The 22,015-nt window shown below is 38.4% G+C and overlaps 1 protein-coding gene across 2 annotated transcripts in view; it reads left to right on the forward strand.

Moving 5' to 3' along the window:
* The window catches only part of slco5a1b (solute carrier organic anion transporter family member 5A1b), a 259,950-nt gene extending 239,946 nt beyond the window's left edge, over window positions 1-20,004 (forward strand). For both annotated transcript variants that reach the window (XM_042498012.2, XM_042498014.2), the window contains exons 21-23: window positions 2,060-2,124; window positions 11,958-12,031; window positions 15,300-20,004. In XM_042498012.2, coding sequence (XP_042353946.2) covers window positions 2,060-2,124; window positions 11,958-12,031; window positions 15,300-15,371 — 211 coding nt within the window. In that variant the 3' untranslated portion in view covers window positions 15,372-20,004. The remainder of the gene's footprint in view (window positions 1-2,059; window positions 2,125-11,957; window positions 12,032-15,299) is intronic.
* Window positions 20,005-22,015: the final 2,011 nt, after the last annotated feature.

Genomic DNA, 22,015 nt, shown 5'->3' on the forward strand with positions numbered 1-22,015 from the left:
GTGTGTGTGTGGTAGCTGGCATGCGGCCATACTTCCTGAATATTTCATTTTCACTAGGGCCTGGGTTATTTTCTGTAAGAGTGCGCGCGTGCAAACACACACACACACACACACACACACACACACACACACACACACACACACACACACACACACATACTTGAGTTTGCTGGATTATACATCAGGCCATGAAATAGACTGGTACGGGTGCAGACATCAATTTTCAACACTTGAAATAAATCTAGGATACAAAATATTCCCTCCACATACATTACAGAGTCTAATTCAGTTTTTATGCACCGCGTTGAGGAAAAAGAAGAACTTGCATTTATGTCTGTATCAAAAAAAAAAATGTAGCACTGCTGTTGCTGCTAAATAGTTTTTTTGTGTGTCTTTCTGTTCCATAATTGTACGCCTTTGAAGTTGTTTATCCCCTTGAAATAGCATTACTCATAAACTTCAATATTAAATCTCTCTGACTGCTGCTCACCTGCTTAACACTTCAGTCAAGTTATGTCTGTCTCCACTCCAGAAAAAAAAAACAACTCTGTGACATTAATATGGTAGAGCATGAATAAGTCGTATTGTTGTAAATCTGTGGGTGTTATGAATTATAACTTAACTGTGGAATTTTTCAGCAGCAGCGGGACATGCTGACTTGACAGCAATGCCGCCAGGTTTTTCTTGTTAACACTTCAGATCTAATCATTTTTACTGGTTTACAGTCTTATTGGAATTTGCATCAGCAGAAAGAGAGCGTTGATCTGTCCTCGTTTAAATTAAAATGCACAGCTGCCAGACTGAGCTTGTATAAGTCAACATGATGAAAAACAAAAGCTGTAAGTGTAGGTTTGGTTTGCTGATGGTGTCAGAATAAAAATGGTAGACGAGCAGGTTCGCTTTCTTTGCTTGGACACATCAAACTGTAACAGCATGTAAAGCTCTCGCAGTGTTTCCATTTACAACCTTAAAGGCTGTGATGGTCCTACAGTAGTCTGTAACTTAATAGGGAAATCTCAACAGGTCATTTACACTTTTACCTAATTTAATGCATAAAAGATCCATTACAGTCATTCTAAGAAACTAGGGAAACAATATCTGGTTTATTAAGTGCAACAATAAAATTAAACATCACATAATGGACCTTTTTTTTCTCGTAATTTTCAGATATATGTATCAGACATTTATATGCAATATATTTTACAATGCTGTATTATTTCTATTGAGTGGTTTGAATTTTAATAATAATCTAGTGCCCCTTAGATGTCACATAATTATATTTTTGTATTATTATTTATTTATCCATGTATTTTTCTTTTTTATTTCTTGGGTGTCTGGGGAGGTTGCGGTGTGTGTGCCTTATCATTTATGTGTATTCTTACGGAAAAACATAAAAATTATTTTCAAAAAAGAAGAAAACAAGTGTCCAGGAAACATGGAGATAAACTTTTTTGCATATAAAACACTGATAAGCATTTTAATATACCATGTAAAACAATAAGACAGACTTTACTTTTAGATTGTTTTTTACTAAAGTAATAACTTGTAGTAAAGTTTCTTAAAATGATATATACCTGCGGACTAAATAGAGGCACATTCTGCACATTTGTGTATCAGAGTATATCAGAGCTTATAAAGCAATTTCCTTCGTGAGTCTAGAGCATATTTAAGCAGATGAATTTTGCTCCCTCAGGTTTTCCAATTTTGTGCAATTAGCAACAAGTAAACGCTTACACACAATGGATGTTATGTTGTATGCAGATATTTTCATACCATGTACTCGCATTCGTTATTTCAGTCTCTAGTTTGAGAATTAAAACTGAGCTTGCTGACGTTTTTCATGTCATATTTTTTGTTATGATGACACTGTAATAAATATTTGATCATAGAAAAAAAGAGAAATATAGAAAGCTGCGTTGTGTACAGTTGAAGGGAAACACATTAACTAATGATAAGTAATTATGTGACGAAGAGTTTTAATTAATTAACACTTTTCTCTTTTTCTCTCCCCCTTCTCCACCCCCAAATCTGTGTCTTGATCTCTGGTCGACCCGTGCAGTGACGGTGCGGGAAGAAGTGGAACGTACATCCTGATCGATATGGTCCTCAACAAGATGGCTAAAGGTGGGTGTTAACGTCTTCCCCCTCCTCTACACTTCCTTGTTGTCTTTGTGGAGGTTACCATGGCAACAAGTCAACCACCCCCATCCCCATACAAAATATTACCACTAATTATCAAGTTTTTTGTTGTCGTTGTTTGACATTGTCATCAAATTGGATGATTGCATTAAAAATAATGATATCTAATTGGATAATTACAGTGATGAGTAGGTAAAAATAATATTTTCCATTAACACAACACTGTCACTGTTGCCCCTGAGCAGGAGAAAACAAACACCGATATATTTATTAGGTTTTGCTTAATTACCGCTAATTAATATCAGTTTCATTATCTCAGTGGATGCTTTGGCACCATACCGCAGGGATTTTTTCTCTCCTGTCATAGCAATTTAACACATTTTCACTCTATAGAAAAAATCCAAAGTAAGAAGAATTGTGACACCTGCGATATGATGAAGAAAACAGAGACAAAGGGAGGAAAGAAAAAAAAGTTGGAATGACTGATGAAAAAGAGGGGACGTTTTGTTAAGGAGTGTGTTCCCACTATTAAAGTCTACCAGCAGAGTAGTTATCAAACAGAGTTGACCTTGAACACTTTATTTGAAGTGTCATCAGGACTCGCAGCCAGTGCATTTAGAGCACACTGTGAGTGCATGATAATTACTATAATTAGAGCATGATATAATAAACACGATGTAGTAATTATGTAGGGGACTGAATATTTCATGGGGCAGTGGCGGTTCATGACACAGCATTAAATTAAGTGTCAGATTGCTTTTTTGGGAACAAGTGACTACTACCTCTTCAGTTGATGTGATTAAACCAGTTTTTACACTTGAGCTTGTACTTCCGTTTACCCTTCATACCTCAACCCTTCCTGTAGTGATACTGTATATTAATAATTCTTACAAAGTGTGGGATGTTTTGCACGTTTCAGGATTTTTAAGTTTATGTTTCTATTTTTAGTTGCTTTAAAAAGAAGCAAATGTTGCTAAATGTTGCTAAAAAGCAGCTAGTAGACTTTTCATGAATAAAGAGAAATTACTATTGTGAAGTAACTATCCAGAATACTGTGGTTGGTGCACTGTGGGAAAGCACTACAGTCTTTAGTATAGTGTTAACATTTTGAAATAAGATCATATTTAGCATTTATCAATAAACAGAATAAAGTTTAAAAAAAAAAGTATAAAGTAAAATATTTTCCGAGGTGGTTGATTTCTGATTAGGATTTGACCATTGTATACACAGATTTCATATGTGTGAAAGTGTCTGCATACCTTTTAGTTTCTTTGTATGTAAGTATGTACGTAAGTAAGTACTGTGTGTGTGTGTGTGTGTGTGTGTGTGTGTGTGTTTGTGCGTGCGTGCGTGCATGCATGCGTGCGTGCGTGCGTGCGTGCGTGCGAGAGAGAGAGAGAAGTGTCCCATGGTGGTGGTGCTGCTGTAGCAGAACGAACTCCTGGGTCTTTAATTCCAGATCAAAGGGTCATTTGGCATCAGGAGCCTTTCCCCAGGCTTTCACACTGTGATCGGGGGCCCAGGGCCCGGGGAGAGAAGGGTGGGGCTGGATGGGAGCTGATGGATGTAAGGAGGGTTCTAAAAAAGTTTCCTACACCAATTTTGCCATCCAGCCTAGTTGCAAAAACTAAGTATTTGTCTGGAAAAATTGTTCATTAAAATTGCAGACTTTGTGATGTCAGCAACAATTTATTTTATTATAACTAAAACTTGTTTTCTTCTACTTGTTGTCTCAACTTCACTAGTTGGCAACCCCAAAATGCAAAATGATACACCTTCACCACAAGTATAAGACTTGTTTTTATAGCTTAATTTCTTCTCTCCTTTACCCCATTTCCTTTTTGCTCTGTTCTAGTTACCACCCCTGATTTTGAACAGTTCACAACATTTTGACAAAAAAATGAATTGGTTCTGAGCCTTTTTTTGACCTGAAGTTAAAATTGATTACATCACTGAGCATGTCATATTGTAAAGTTTGTAAAGACAGGATGGAGAAGGCAACAGTAGAGATGTTAAGTGAAAAATCAAAGGAAAAAAGAGCATGCAGTTGTCTCATTATTAGTTGGTTCCTGCTTGTTTTTGGATAATAAAAATAATAACAGAACAAAGGTTTGCAGGTAATCAATGTAATCAGCAATGTTGCTGCTTCTGTTTACCTTAGTTGTGCATTATGCAACACCTTCAGTTGATGACGCATCCTTGAATATAGCGGTTCTGATCAAAACTGGTGGAAACACTGGCTGGCTCACTACATAGCATTAAGGCTCCAAAAGTCCTGAAGTGAAGTTCAGGTACCGGAGCTAGTTTAGTGAAAAAGAGGGATTTGTGTGAAGATTCAAAGATGGTAAGACCACAGTTTTGTCTTTGACTTCACATTTATTAAAGGGCTTTGTGTTTGGTAACTTTGCTTTGTGAATAAGGCTGTAAACAGAGATCAGGCTTCCATGGTGTACTCTGACATATAAAGGAAGAGAATATATATAATTAGCTATGTATTTGTTAATGAGAGAAAGACATTTGTTTAAGACAGAAACTGTCTTAATGAATTCGTACCTAAATCAGGCTGTGTCTGAGGTCTTAGAGAAGTTTACTGCGAGGATCAAAGTGGATTTCAGCAACTTTAACTCCATGCGAAAGGAAATACAGCATTGATGTTAACAGAAAACTTTTCATGGAAAGAAACAGAGCTTTGAGTTTTGACAGCCCTTCATATTTTACTTTATCTAATTGCCTTTGAAGAGGTTTCATAAACCTGAGGCGTCATGGAATCTGCTGAAGCTCATTCAGGAGCATGTAATCCTTCAGGTTAAAACACGAAAATCTACAAAGTGGAGTTAGGAGAATCTCAGCCGACAGTGATGACATGAGGCTTTATTTTTGGCAGTTGGCTGTTCTTTGCTTTCGTTACTTTCAGTGTGCATTATTTATGATTTGCTCTTTCGTTTCTTTGGCATCTTTTCTGTACCGTGATGATTATGATGATTGAGTCATTCTATTGTGCTTTGTACATATTTGAGGTAAACATACTTGTCACTTTTCTTCTACTTTATAATTCTAGTTTTCTGTGGGGAATATTGAACTTTTTATTTCACTTATTTACAACAGCAGTTTTAGTAATTTGTCGATGAAGATTTTGCATGCAACCTCAAGTCAATTCAACAAGTTGTGCAAAATCAGTTCAGCTTGACCTTATACATTCAATAATAAAGATAATCCGATGATACAAGGGCAGAAATGCCAATGCCAAAGAAGTTTTTTGGCAAGTGTGCATTACCCTTTCTCTCCAAAGTTAGCATATATTGTATATGTGGGTTTTTCACATGCACCAAAAGCATGTTAAAAATTTGCCAGCAGACGAGTGTGCCTTTCTGTTTTCGCCCTGGCCTGTCACATTTCTTATCACTGATGTGCTGGTTTGCAGTTAGCAAACAGTAGAAAGCAGCATGGAGGCCAGTGATCATTTTTTGTTGGTTGCTTCTTCTTTTTAGATCTGTTACCTACTAAGTCTTTCATACTCTTTGTTGACTAATTCTGAATGATCCCTGCCAGCAATGGACGTCACTACAACGTTGTACTCTTATGTTGAACAGATATTAATTTTACTTGGAATGAAAAACAGGTTGATGATATTTGAAATGTCTAATGACGTTAGAATTTGTGTGACCTTAAAAACTCTGATGGTGGGTTTTGTTCTCTATACCTTAAGACTAGATGCTGTTATTCTACATCAAGATGATATTATGAGATCATATGTTGAGATGTTTTGAGGACGTTGGATTTACTTAACATAATTTCACACCAACAAAATATCAACTTTATCTATTTTCCTTATTTCAGGTCAAATTGTGATGGCATCAAACGTTGTTCTGGCATTGACTGTTGGTCACAACTTAAATTCAACCAAAAATCAGCATTAAACGATGTTTGTTGCCTGGGATGTTCAAGTGCTGCTCAGACAAGGATGGACAGAATTTGTGGCTTGGAAGTGTTGTTTCCTGTGGAGAAAATTAGCTATTTACATGTCATGTTTTTCCATCACTGCCAACAGCATCTGGATCCGATAAATACTCCTGACTATTGCAGAGTTATTTGTCCTGGGAATGAACGCAGCTAGGAACCTTTCACATGAAATACAAAAGTTAGATATTAGTGGGTGTCGGTGGGATTCTTTAAACCAGTAGGAAAGAGGCTATAGTTTATATTTTTTAACTTTTAAAATATAAACTCATGTCTTGCATATCTTGATCCTGTTAGCCCAAGTTTAGGAGATTCACTTACAGAGGGATAAGAGTTTATATTGATAGCTATGTCGATTCAGGTTTCTCCTTCTGTATTTAATTGGACCGCTATAGCGTCTTATTGATGGGAGCAATTCTGAAAACAGGACATGGGAGGGGTCTGCAATAATTTTTACGTGTAGTCTTTTCAAGAGCATTTGAAGGGGGGGTGCACCCCCGTCCCTTTCATTGCTCACTTTGTGATTTTTACTTAACTGAAAAATGACCAAACTAAGATGAAATTTTGTAACGTGAGATATACTCTATCACAGCATCTGGCCGTCCCCCTGAAGCTGTGCTCACACTCTGAGTGACATAGCAACCTGAGACATGAAGCTACAAACTGACGCCTGCCACTTGTCGCTTCTGACGGGCATGATGTGCCATAAATAACCTGAGCTGGTTTCAGCTTTTTCAGCACTCAGTGATGCGGTAAAACGTGGCCGTTTCAGCATTCCATAGCTCCTGGGCAAATTAGTCGGCAAAGTGTTTTGACTCGTGCTCCACCTCCATTTTGTAGAATCCAAGTACTCACATGAGGCAGGAAAAATACTTTAAAGAGGTTTATTTTGGAATACAAAAAAAAGCAGTCCTTCCATAATCCTTAACCCTGCCTCCAGGAGCTACCACCACACATACATTCTAAATCTGTCACAAACATTAACATTCAGTATCAGTTGGATTCAATAGTCACTAAACAACATTGTTACATACACTCAGTTTAGGTACAATATGCTGATAATACCTGGGGACTTTTATTAAAAGGTCAAATTCAGGCAGCAGAGGCCAAAACTTCCTGACTTTAAGTCCCTATATGGACCAAGCTAGAAAACATTACACTATAATCAGACTTACTCACTTTTCTGTTGCCACTTTTAGGCGCCTTTTACAAGTAGCCTATTTAAACCTTCGAATCGTGAGCAAATTGGTGTTTCACAATTTCTTTCACAATCAGGTGGAAAAATGCAACAAGCGAGTTGTCAATAAATGTTTCACAAATTGCAAGAAATTAATAGAGTGAGAAATTTGGTTTTTCTTAAATAGGGAAAATGTCTAAGGGCAAAGGAAAAAAAGCTAGGGGGAAAAATATGTGTATTTAAAATTATGTAACAGAATTATTAGAATTTTAATTTTTAAACCTTTTTTTTTTTAAAAAAAAAAAAAAAAGATGTTTAAAAGCATCTTTTGTTAGACTCTCCCTTAACGCCCTTGTCTTTTACTCTCCACAATCCCAATGTGTAACAGAGGTTTTCTGTTAAAACGTCTCATAAAACCCTGCCGATATCATCAGACTCAGTAGTGCTCAAAATTATAAGTGAATACAACTGTTTAGAATGCAGGTTTATCAAAAGAAGAAAATTTAATTCCCAGATAAGCCTCATTTTTGTTGCCTTTTTTAAAGGTAATATCGTGTCGAATTACACCTCTGTGAGTAACTAAGCTTCATAAATTCTCTTTCTCCTGGTTTTCCCTGCTCCCAGCTCTCCACCCTGCTTATTTCGGAGGGTTTTGTCTGTCCTGAGAAGCTAGAGGCCCCCCATGTCTGCAGGCTTCCTCCATCCTGATCAAAGACACTTCCCACCACCACCTCCTCCTCCTCTTCTTCCTCCCTCTCAGACACAAAACCACTCCCTCTCTCCCTCCTCCTCCTCCTCCTCTCGCTCCATTCCTACTCTTTTTCTCCCAAGGAATGAATTGTAAATTCGTCTGAGAATTATGGCGGTGTTGCAGGGTTGAGGAGGTGTTGCTGTGGTTCTCACGTTTTTGTTTTCCCTTCTTCTTTTTCCCAAAAAGCTCCCTTATTCCCCTCCTCACTCTAATTCCCCCCTCCTTACACCACCTCCTCCACCACCCGCCACCCTCCTCTTCATCTTAAGAATCGAATGAAACCCATCAAGTGCCGCAAAAGCTTTTCCCTCCGTTTCTTTTCGCTTTTCTTTTTTTTCCCAGGTCCAGCTGGTGAGCGCAGTCCTCAGCTTCAGCTTTCGGGGCCTCCTCAAGGGCCCTGTCTTTTTTTTTTTTTTTTTTTTTTCTTTCTTATCTCCTTCCCCTCTTCTATGGCACCCCCTCCCACCCTCCTCAGTCCTCGACCTCCACCCCAAAGCAAGGCTCTTGCAGAGGAGTTAAAAATGAGGCTGGGGTACTGTTCCTCTTTTTTTTTTCCACCATCTCCTTCAAGGGAGAGGGAAAGCACGAATCAGACTTTTTTTTTTTAATACCGTTCATTTTGAGGTTTATCAGAACCTGCACAATAGCCCTCCACTTGTTAAGTCCTCCCTCCCCACAAAAAAAAGAAAAACCAAAGCAGTGAGTAGCGTGTTGCAGCTTTCCTGGCTCAAAGGGAGTCTATTGTGTTATAAAAAGAAAAAAAGCTCACAAAACCTGTGAAATAGAATAAGAAAATGGTGTGAATGAGCAGCTCTCCTGCCATTCACTTTCCTCTTCATGCAGGCAAGAAAAAGAAATGTTATTATGTGTCACAACAAGAAAGTGGCAAAGAGAATTCTTGCGTTTTTTGTTCCCTCAGAATTTGGATAGGGGAGGAGGAGAGAAAACAAATTAAATGTTGTTTTTTTTCTTTTTCTTTCTCTTTGTGAATTTAATTGTTGCTCCCACCTCTCTCTCTTGTCTCTTTTCTCTCCCGGTCTTCAGCTGTTTCTCAGTTTCTTTCAAACGTCTTCTTTCCCCTTTAACATCTATTTTTCCTGCTCTGTCATCTCCCTTTTTTTTCTTCTTTTTTATTCTCCTTTCCCAGCAAATTGTTTTGTACCTGTAGCTATTAGTTTTGCTCCTATGACATTATAAGATGACATAAAGCCATTATGAGCATAATGTGAGTTTTTACTTTGCCCACCAGGAGATATTTGTCTTTTGACAGAAAGGCTGTTCACTAAAAGAATTAATGTTATTTTTTTTAGACAAAAGTATCCCTTCAAATACTTTTGTTTTTTTCTAATAAGTACATTAAGAGCATCAAACCACAGAAGTCCTTTTTTCTCACCTGTTAATTCATCTACATGAATACTTCACACTCTGAAAAGCATTGATGATTCAGGCTTTTTAATTTTTTTTATTTTTACCTTTCTTTTAATTCCAATTTCAAGTTTGCACTCATTTTACTCCTTATAGAGCCTGACCCAAATGTGATTTCTGAGGGAAATTTGAAACATACTCAGCATAATTTATTAACCAATTTTCCTTTCCATACAAAATCTATAAAATTAAAAAAAACAAAACATTGCAGTAATTTATTCTACTGAGCTTGAATACTTTAGTGACTATACGATCAAGTAAGATTAAACTACTGATATCATTAGTACATTTCACTATTAAAGAGAATTAAAAAGGCATGAGTCAAGCATTTACCCGTAAAAAGGTCCATAGGCTGAATTTAAATGGTTGCATTGGACCCAAGTTTGCCAAAATAAGGGGCAGCCTATTAAAATTGTATGCAGTCAAATTTATATTTGCAGATCCGCCGGGATATAAAGCAATGTTATTGTATCTGTCACATTAATGAATGAGTATTGTTAGTTAAATATGTTGATATAATACTTGGTAAAGGACATAACACTAAACCAAGTGGCAAATTTCAAGTCTGAAAAATGAAGTCGATGCTTTAAGTGCCAAAAACTGCAATACCTCTAATGGCCACTTGAGGGTGGCTCCAAAACATACTTACAGCTGAAATAAACACTTTTACAGCCTGGTACAAAAAAACAGCTTGGAACCCTGGCAACTATACGTGAGGATATTTTTTTAAAATATAACTTACTTGTTTACGTTTCATTAAGGCCCAGAGTTACGCATATTTAGGGACAAGGCTGTCGAGGCGAGTCATCACATCAGTCTGTGAGTCAGCTTGACCTCTTGCTCCTCCACAGCTTCACCCTCTCATCCAAATATGGTTACTTCTGCCTAAAAAAAACAACAGCATGGCGCTGTCTGAAATGCCAATCTAGAAGACCCCAAATGGCAGTTTATAAACCAGCAAGTGACGTTACGTTTGTCACGCTCATTATTTATACAGTCTATGCACTAAACCAATAAAATGGAGACAGGCCTGACACTCGAACTGGGCTTGACTGCAGTGAAACCTGAAAATCTAAAGACTGGAACTTGACTGACATCTGCTGCACATCTGTCCATCCTTGGTATCCCGCTCTTCCTGAGGTTTCTTCCAAACTTTTCCTTAGACGATGTGAGGGTCTAAGGGCAGAGGGATGTTGTATGCAGTAAAGCCGTCTGAGGCAAACTGTGTTTTCTGATAATCGGCATTATAAATAAAATTGACTTGACTTGACTTGACTTAAGACTTAAAAACATTGACTTTCAGGTTTGGTAAAATCTTAAAAGGGGAAATAGAAAAATACATAAGACAATACGACTGGGCAATACATCAATATTATATTGATACTGTGATATGAGACTAGATATCATCTTAGATTTTGTGATCTTGTGGTATCGTGAGTGTTGTCTTTTCCTGTTTTTTTCCAAACTGTTGTGTTATTTGCCTTGAACAGCTTAGTCATTATAACCACTTTACTGATGATTATTTACCAAAAAAATTGCATTGTTTAAATATTTTGGGAAAGCAACAATATTCAAATCTACATTGTCATTGCAATAGTAGTATCAAGATTAAAACTATTGTGATTTTTTTGTTGCCTAAATCCCACAGTGCTATAAGGCAGTGTCAAACAGACCAAATAGACCAAAAAATTTCATGGACTTGGTCTTAGTTAAGTAGACAACTCTGTGAACATTAATTTTAAAAGACATAAAGCAAATTTCTTATTAAAACTTTATGCACCACATGGACAGATCTTTACTAAACTGAATGTAATCTGCTACATGATATTACACTTACGATGCAGACGCATTTCTGTGTTTGTCAAAAGTATTATAGTCTGTTTGTCAGCCATCACAATGTCTAGTAATCTAAGCAGTGTTTGGTCAGAGGTCATTTAGTCGACTGCCGGCAGCCACGCTGTCGTCAGCTGCGAGGCACCGTGCCAGTCTGGCACGCTGACAGGCTGACTGGCAAGTAGGACCAACACACACAAACACACACGGACATGTCAGATTGTGGCAGGAGCTGAGAGAGCTCTGGTGGGCAACCTTCATGAGCTCAAAGGCTACAGGACGACTATCAAAGAGCGCCACGGAGCTTTAAGATCAGCTCAGTGTCTTTGAGAGAAACGCCACAGACGTGCGCCTGTGATTCCCCTCACACAGCCCTCTCCAACAGTTTCTTTTCCCTCTTTATCTTTTTTCATCCCGACAACAAAACACCACCTAGCTGTTTGTGGAGTCTGTGCATGCGTGTGTGTGTGTGTGTGTGTGTGTGTGTGTGTGTGTGTGTGTGTGTTTGTTTGTGCAAAGAGGATGAATGTAATCGCCTTTTGCTGTTCTAAAGGGAGTGGGTCTAAAACACCAGATTGACAGATGTTAGCTGGATTATCTCGGTGCCACTTTGAACACAATCCAACAGCATTTTATGTGTGTGTGTTTGTGTGTGTGTGTGTGTGTATGTGACAGGTGCCAAGGAGATTGATATTGCAGCCACTCTGGAGCACCTGCGAGACCAGAGGCCGGGAATGGTTCAGACCAAGGTAACACACACACACACTTGAGTCTGCTTTTTCATGTGGAAAACGTCTGAATTGTGGCAGAGAGGCCGAAGATGATACACAACAAAAACAAAACGTGTTTTAGCAATCAAACATTCAAAGCCCCCGCTGTGTGTGATTCATTCATTTACACACTATCTCAGTGATGGGGCAGGTCAGAGCTCTTCACACATCATTTACTACAGAGCAAGAGGTGCTGGTAACTACAAGACGAATGGATTGTATAGACAGAAAAATAAATCAGAAATATTTGTGGTAGTGACTGCACATTTCACTTAGTGCATCATAAGGCTCATAAAACATACAACAAGCTATTAAACAAATACTGCAGTGTATGGGGGCAATGGTCCTCGCCCTACTCCCTACTTGCCTACTCTCCCTGTTTGGGCCACACCCATTGTCAAACTTGACCTTCACTGTGATATCAACTACACACCTGTAAAGTTTTGCAGGAAGCAGCTGCAGCAGCTTTCCACAGACGTCATGGCAGCTTGCCGGTCTTTGCGGCTGCTTGGTGTGTTTTCACCATAATGTACAGACATGAGAGTTGTGTCAATCTTCTGATCTCGATAAGTGTAACATCACCCTGTTTTGAACAGTAAGTACAGTGCTTATTTCATACACTGTTTACTTTTTATACCATGCACTAACGGCTAATTGCTGACGCACCAAAGTCGTGCCAAACGGAAGAAGACAAAGGTAAAACCGACAATTAATGACACATTAAATCAGTGGAACAGCTATGCAGCCTATGGCGCAGCCTACAAAAGTGGCCTATTGCGAGCACTTATACTTGTGCGTTGGTGTGTCTGTGTCACTCTCTACATATCCAAAACGCTAGTTGGAGGTGGGGTTTCTACGAAGTGCTGCAAAGTATGACTGAATTAAAATACACCGAAAATACACAGTAAACGTGGCTTAATAGCAACAATTTCAAACACAGGTACACAAAATGGCTCTGTTATAATTCACAAGATTCACAGAGAAAAAAAATTGTCTCATATTAAACTCATTATCCCACATATACAACATGCTAACTTTATTAGCATGAATCTATGATATTTTATATTGCAAAAATTAGCCTAGTGGCTATTGGACTTCCCTCCACTCCTATGAAGCCAGGATAAATCACACACACACACACACACACACACACACACACACACACACACACACAGCTTCAATGTGACGCAGAAGTATCAATCCCACTTTACACACATTTCTGTCTGTGCTTTAGATGCTTCTGCACTTTTAAAAGAGTTCAGATTAATTTGGGGGATTGTCCCCATAAAATCCCAAATGTCATCTTGTCAGTCTTAGTGTACTGAGTATGATATTTAGTTATTGACAGTCTCTGCAATCCAACCTGCGACCTCCATGCCCCAGTGCGGCCTCTCTGACAATAAATCATACCTCCATTAAAACTTTATTTTACCAAGAGTTTAACATTGGCTGGTGCTCTTTGTGCCCCATTGTGAGATAGGCTGGATTTGGGATTTTTTTTTAAGGACTCCTCCACATCAGGCAAGATCAATTGATTTCTGAAGAGTAATTTGAACAGGGATTATGGTCAGGTCTGCGCAGATCACAGAGGAATATGGATAGAATTCAAATGGGTGGTGATAATCTGTGCTGAAACCTGCTCCCAGAGTAACACTATCAAAAGTTCTGAAGCAGCCCTCTTAGTTTTATGAACTAAATGAAGAAAAGAATAAGTACTTAAAATGGAAATAGAGTTCACTGGAGTTTTTTTTTTCTTTTTTTTATTTCTGATGTATTTTTCTAAGAGTTTGAAGAGTGAATAATAGAGGTCACAAAAGTTAAACACAAATTTTAGCTGATTTCAAAGACTGAAAGTTTTACATCCTTTGTTGATATAATATTCCATAATATGAAACTTTAAAAGTGGCCCATTATAAAGGAGTTATTCCACGGACAGAAATTGTAAATCACACTGATGCACAACCTTAGAGCGTTACCTGAAACAACCAGAGTTGATCCTCGTCACACTGTAAGTAGGGTGACGCCAGGCCGGTCTGGAAACTTCAATTACCGGCTGATCTGTGAACATAATTAGAAAGGAAAGCCAGGATGTGTGTAAAACATTGCTGGTATCGATCCAGGCTTTATTAAACCATGTATCCTGAGCAAGCGGCTGTCACGGCGCTCTGGCTGTGTTCCTCGCACATTGATTCCCCTCGTGGTCTGGAGTCCCAGCCTCAGCACTCAGATTTCATTTCAGATTTTGATGAGGGAAGATGTTGTTTGGGCCCTTTTATCTTCCTCTTCCTGTGATGATACAGTAGACCAAATGTTGAGCATGTTTGGTCCTCTAAATGTAAATTCTAAATATTTCAAAATAAAGATTTATAATTGCCTGAATATTTCAGAATAAAGATTTCATGCCAAAAGGCTAAGTGGACAGCTCTAAGTGCAGGTGTGAATGCATCTAATCCATACTCAGTGCTTCTTGAAATCAGACACTCAAATGTGGCCACATTCTTTCAGCCTGTGCTGTGCTGATGTGTCCCGGGCCACACTGAGGGACAGTCTGGAAAAGTACATACTCATAAACAAGCAAATTGCATTGTTTTGAGTGCTACGGTCTTTGCAAATTTCCCTTCATGGTCAGTGCACTTCCTGTTCTTTTGAATTTTTGGCAGACAAGGCTCGGAGAGTGCATTGTGGCCTACTGCCAGTTAAAAACAAACAATGTGTTTGGTTTGTAAAAATGGAAATAAAATATGTGTTTACTTGCAACAGGTTGTAATAATGTACCTTTTAACTGAGGCATTGTTGGCGGAGTTGGTCCATTAGGCTATAAAATACATTGCGGCATGTGGACAGAGTGTTCTTTTCACTATATTACTTATGTGTTGCTTCCCACTGTTTTTTAAATGTCTTCTTCATCTCCTAAAGTATTATCTTGCTTAAGCTGCCATACACTGCCCCTGCGATTTCTGAAGATACTGCTCTTTTTCTTCTGTATCTGTAAGCTTTCAGAAAATGTGCACAAATACTGCGTACATGCATAAGTGAGTAAATCCAACTAAAACAAACGCATGGGGAGCAGAGGTAGAATCAGCCAAAGCTGATTGCAGGTACACATCTAACCAAAGGGCTCTTTGGCAGCACACAAGAATCAAACTTGTGATTTATCCACTCTTTACAGGGTTTTATTTCCACAACTGTTTCAGTACTTTTCACTCTTCTCCTCTCCCTGTTTCCCCTTTTCTTTTTCTTCCTAAAGGATCAATTTGAGTTTGCATTGACGGCAGTTGCGGAGGAGGTGAACGCCATTCTGAAAGCTCTTCCACAGTAGAAAGGAGCACCTCCTTCTGACGGACCTCCTTCCTCTTCTTCTCCTCCTCTACTGTGTCATCTCGTTGTTGGTCCTGAGTTTCATCCAACCATCTCCTGAGTTTGCTTCCCTGTCCTCAACTCTTTTCTGTCTTATTCGTTCTTATTGCATTTTCTTTTTCCCTAACTTATCATCCCAGTTTTTCTAGTGGCCTCTTCGTCCTATGGTCCACTTGATATTCATCTGGTCTTTTGTGTCCTCTCCTGTCTTCCCCTCCCTTGATGTTGTCTTTTAGTGTCTTTCCTTGTCCTCAATCCAGTCCTACCTTTACCCACCTTCTTTTTTTTTTACTTTCTCTTGCTTCCTCTTACATCCCATCCCATTCATTTTCCCTCCCTGCATTCCCATGTTCATTCCATCTCAAGGAAAAATGCTGGTCTCTTCTCCTTTCTTCTCCCAGTATTTCCAAATCGTGTCCTTTCTACTCTTGTCTCCTGTCCTTTCACCTCCCCTCTTTCCATCCTCCTTTCCATTTTTCCCATGTCCTCTTCTCCTTGCATCTTAGTAAATGTGCCAGAGAACCGTTGAACCAATCCTGTACATAGATAGACCTTCCTTCTATTGTAATGATCCATGCAGCCTGTTTTCCAAAGTGACGTTTAAACACATTTTCATAGATAAAAAAATCTTTCTCTATGTTCTGTTAAGAGTATATTTATCATAATTTCAGTCTGAGTTTGTGTGTGATGTTGATCATCATGTCCGGATCACAGAAATCGTATTTGTGTCTGATTTTTAGAGCCATGCTTTCTGATATGTTGTCATGCAGTGCGCTAGAGTTTCACAATTTAACTCATCAACGATTTCATCTGCCATTGAGGATTTTTCTTCCTCAACAGTAAGTCATGAAAAACTTAGGGTGTGTTTTTTTCAGCATCTGTGGCAACTCCATGAAACATCTGCAATTTTCCACTTATTGTGAGAAAAGTAACAACGACGCTGGTGCTGGATGTGAGGTGAAATAACATGGATATATTTTTTCTCAATGTGTAATTCTCATTATCCTAGTAGAAGCAATATTGTGTTTCTTCTGAATCGTTATCTCTCGTGGACAACCAATATTATGGCTTGTCAGTGAAGTTACACTCATGTCTGCCTTAATAAAAACACAGTAGATGGACTCATAAATGTGTCCAGCCACGTGGAAACTAAAGGCTAGTGTGTAACGCTTCATTTTAAAACGACCTTATTCCAGCGGATTAACCTGCGGATTAAAGGTTTGCTGTTCTCATACTCAATGAAAATTGCTCTGATAAACACTGAAGAGCACACAGTCTTTAATAATCTAGTCCAGGATGTAATTTATGTCCAAAATTTTTTGAAAGTTCAACAGCAGTAATCTTATGTACTTTTAACAAAAAATTATCAACAAATTTGAACCCTGGAATGAGCCCATTATAAAATAAAGTGTTTCTGACTAGTACTTTTATGATAAAAGAGGATAGTCTTGCTTCTGAATAGCAGTTCTTCTATGTAGCATTAATGGATGATTTGTACATGTACAGTAGCTGAACCTGTATTCCACTGAAAATTTGTTTGCGGTGACACTTGTTGGCTGATTTTCCCAAAAGCATCTTGAGACCAACTGGTTTTTGTTCCATGGCTGATAACCAAGTGATCTCTCTACCTGTCTCTCGCTTTTTGTTAACATACAATATTTTACCTGCAGCTAGTCATTCATTTCCATCAAGAATAAAACTCTATTAGCAGATTAATTGATCCATCCAAAGTCCCACCCCTGTAGTTTCTGTTGCTGGGTTGTACAACCTTGACAAAAAGAAACATGTAAATGCTTGATCCTTTTAGCCAGATGCTGCTCTTAGAATCCAACAGCAAGGACTACAGTTTGCGGTGGAAGGATATTCACAAGGTTAAAGTCTTGAATTGAGGCTAATTTTTACCAGTCTCGGTGAAAAAAGGAGAAACCACTGCGTTGCGTAGAGACAAGAATAACAAGACTATCAGTCAACACTGCACCGGACTGATAGTCCTTCACTGTTGAGTATATGTCAGTGAAGTACTCTGTGTAGTCTTTCTATAGCTGAATACAGCCCATGTCTTTCTTTGATGTAGAAAGTAACTTTAGGGTTGCATGCAGCCATGCAGATACAACATAAAGAAAGGGACGTTAGCCTTGATCTTCTCTGGCTATTGATTCGTCATGCCATCCTAAAAATGTTACAGCAACCAACTTATCTGTCCCTTTTTTAAAATCTCTTCAACATTACCACAGAAATAAGGAGCCTGGCTGCCATTAGGGAACCAACATTAGGCTAACTCCTCTTGATGTAGCTATATGTGAGCTAGCTAGTGGACTAGCGTTCTGCTAACATTACCCAATTTTAGATGTAATTATATACAATTTTAATGTGGCTGTGAAGATTGTGTCAGTCCACAAGCCACATATTTTAACCATATTCAAAATTGGATTTGGGTAAGTTTAAGAGGAAAGAGCAAACTTGACGGAAGTTCGGCCATTTTCCAAGCTTGCTCAACTGTTATTGGAGCACAGAGCAAAAAGCGGCCGGACTTAGGAGGGGCTTATTATTGTAGAGCAGGCGTTTCAAAACAGTCTTCAAACAAATATTCTATTAAAAGTTCATGTAGAAGGTTTGAGGAGTTTGCTAGTTAATTATCATATTGGATGGAAATGAATGGAAACTAATTGCTGCCTAGGAGGCAGACAATCTACAATTAAAGTCTAAAAGTCTCCAATATTCATATATTGTCAGTAGTAATTAGAGGCTTGCTTGCTTTGTATTTAAAGGGGAAAAAAAACGTCAGTATGGTGCTTTAAAATTGGGATCACTCCTACAGTCTGTGTCCATTGGTGCATTTTTGTGTTTGGTTTATTAAAGAGCCGCACAAAGTAATAAAAAGCTTCCATTGGCTTGTAAACAAAAGTCAGTTTATTCACAAATTGCCTGTTTATTGGACAATTTGGGTAACCTGTTGAATATGGGCACTGTCCAGAGATCATTTAGATTTTCTTGGCTTTCCAAGCATGAGGGCTTTGGTGCAAAGAGATGGTTTTACCTATAACCACCAAATTCTACTAACTGAATCCCAACACAACCATTATCTAAAGATACCTTTGGGAAACGGGTCATAGTTTGTGTAAAATTAACTTAATTTCAGTGCTTTCAATAGGCTGACACCATTGTTGTGCATGAACATACAAAAAGAGAGCGTTCATTGAACATGCTCATTTTGGTGAACTGTGAACTAAAAAAGAAATCACTTTGCAACAAATGATTTAAGTGCTATTAACTCTCACAACAGTTAACAACACTCACACACTGTTTCACATCACATGGCCTGCCAGTGTTCTGTCAAAGACAATTACCCTGTCAAAGTTCGTTTGTGTTTCCCCATACCTAAATCTGAACCAAACCTTTTACTTAACATACCCACAGAGGGGCACTAAGTGTTTTAGCAGGAGGGAAAAACTTTTTGACAGGGGGTTAGTCTTAGGCATGCCAATATGGCTACTCCAAATGGCAATTCAGACAGCTACCGGTACTGCTGAAGCCAGACAGTTCAGATGAATATTTGATGAGTGTAATGAACAAATCAGCACAGAATCCAACAGAAAAATCTCACATTTTTATGCAAATTATTCCAAACCGGTCTGGAAAACCAAGTTCGAACGTCAGCCACATTGACAATGAATTTGAAACGACACATCTAGTTGAAGCATTAGACCAGTCTTGAATATATCTTTAAGTGAATAATGATCACAAGATGTTATTCTATTATAATGAAAATAAATGAAGAAATAAACATAAACTGGTTCATTTTTTAGAAATGTGGACACTGAGCTTGCTCTTGGGAAGTGTGAATGTGCACAACACTGGCTGACAGTTTCAATGATTCTAGCCATCAAATTCTGTTTTTGGTTTGTTCGTTTATCTCATTTGAATCACCACTAATATGACTTGCATACTCTATGTTACTAGTGCATGGCTATTTATTCAGCAAATGAGTGTGCTGTACTTTCCTGTGGCCTCAAGACCAACTTAAAAAAACTCTTAAAGCAAACAAACAACTTCATTTCCACGCTGTGTATTGCACGAGAGCTCAGAGGACCTTAAAAGTGCAAAAGCCAAGGATTATCATCTTCAGACTGAGCCGATCACGGTTAAAGCGAGTTGAAAGGTGGTGCAGTGTTGATATGATGCAACACTGCAGCAAGCTGGTGTCATGTTGTTGGAATCGACTCCATTTTTCATCACAAAATTGAAACATGCTGCAAGAAATGTTCCCTTTTTAAAGATATTGTCATGTATGTTATTAAAAAATACATGAAACGGCATTGGAAGAATTAAAATGATCTGCCATTTTTAATCGGAGTAAAAACTAAACATGGGTTTTGTTTATCTCACAGTGAGGATGCTCAGTAGGTCATATTTCCCAATGCTCCACTGTCTTTCACACACTCCATCAAGTATCAATAGATGGCTGGTCTGTTGCATTAACACACTGTACATAAACCAAAACAAAAAAAAACAAAAAACAACAGAAGATATTTTGTTCTATTGGTGTAAACAACTTGTGAATAAAGTCTCATTGTCAATGCAGTATTGTAATGCAATCCTGACTTGTTAGTTTGGTCTCTTTTTCTGTCTTACCACTGTTGTTTGTAAAACTTGTGCTTGGGACGTAATTGTACACAATCATTTGTACCATCTGGGTGGGCGGTGAAACATCTGTTTTATAGAGCACTGAATACCCGGCTGCATTTCAAATCAGACACAGTGTCGTTAGGTTAGGCATGATACAAAGCGCCATCCTGCAGTAGACTGTGTTTGCAGCTCGACATTTACCATATCCCAAATTTTTATTCTCCACTCATCCAGTGAAAGTTTTCTGAGGACACCTACTCCCCTCCATCAGCATCACTCTGCCTCTCATTCACAATGATATACTCAAAAGCTGTTCATGGGAAGGTGCCACAGAAGACATCCACAACCTTTCTTCACAAAGGCTCCACAAAATTCATGGTTTGACAGGCTAAGTTTCAAGCTACTGAAGAAGCAAATGAAGTAAAATCTGTGATGATCTTGACATATTCAAAGTTGCTTAAACGCAATGTCGGTCTGATCCAATGCATGTCGTGTTGCATTCAGTGAACTTGGCTGGTCTTGCTCTCCTTGTTAATACAAACACCATGTTAAACAGACAGCCGTGAGAGAAATAATGTAAGGAAGCAGTTTTGGAAATTCACTGATAAAAGCAGGGCTTTTGCTGTCTAGAATAGAATAGAATGAAATAGAAATACTTTATTAATCTCGTGAGGAAAATTGTTTTGTTATAGCAGCTAATAAGAGAGCAGCAACTGAATAAAATATTAGTTAAAGAGGCAAAATAATGCAAATATATATACAATGGAAGGAACTTAACATAGAAAAATAGAATAGAATAAAATAAAATCAGTCAGTCAGTCATTTTCTGTAACTGCTTGTCCTCGTAAGGGTCGCAGGGGGGCTGGAGCCAATCACAGCTGTCATCGGGCGGAAGGCGGGGTACACCCTGGACAGGTCGCCAGACTATCGCAGGGCCGACACATAGACAGACAACCATACACGCTCACAGTCACACCTAAGGGCAATTTAGAGTCACCAATTAACCTGACCTGCATGTCTTTGGACTATGGGAGGAAGCCGGAGACAGAATAAAATAAAATAACAGTAATAATAAAGATATGTACGGTATGTACAGAGAAAAAAAAAGAAAAAAAAGATTAAAAAGAGCAAGAAAAAAGAAAACGTGCAAAAAGTGAAGATGGATGTTTGCCTGTGTGGCTTTTTAGACACTAGACTATTTATTTGACACTTTGTTTACCGGGTAGATCAATAATTTTATCTGTTTGGTTTCGTTTGGTTATCTGTGACTGAAACCTAGAAGATTTGTGTACTATTCATGTAGTCATCTAATTGGCCTTTTTCAACAGGAGAGATTTTGACTTGTGAAAGGAGTTCTAGCAGGTGCTACTGATAACATTAATGACTGCTCCATTCTATTCACATGTCCTAGTAAGCCATGACTGTGAGCAAGCATGCACAGTGACAGGACCCTGAAACCAAAGCAGGTAAATGGAATTCAATATAATTACTACATTCAATGAGGGTTGGTGATACTTAAGCTCGACAAAATCTTTTGAATAGGTTAATCTTATTTATGCTTCTAATCACTGTTTTGAACCCAATGATGACAATCAGTCTTTCTGTGGCCAGTATAAAACATCTATTTTTTCTTTTACACACGGGCATTACATCACCTTGGCATTATCATTCAAACGGCGTCTTTTTAGATGAAGCCGAGTGGATGAACAGCTTTTTTAGAGTGCTTATTCAGGTGAAACAGCAGCTTTGGTATTGATTGTGGAAAAAACGCTCTTGGTACATAAGCTTGTGTTGCTGGCCAGCAGTGTTGACTTAGAGAGTAGGAAGTAGGGAAATCGATTCAGTGAGATGCTGCTTTCTTCAATGATGAGTCATATGAGTAGATTTAGAGTGGCTAAGCTTTGTATTTTCACACCGAGTTGCACAGCGATGTCACCCTCCATCGTTTTGTGCTAACTCAAAGTGGCTGGGCCAAGGATC

Source organism: Plectropomus leopardus, chromosome 12 (genome assembly GCF_026936395.1).
Source record: "Plectropomus leopardus strain MGB_pleo_1.0 chromosome 12, ASM2693639v1, whole genome shotgun sequence".
NCBI lineage: Eukaryota > Metazoa > Chordata > Actinopteri > Perciformes > Serranidae > Plectropomus > Plectropomus leopardus.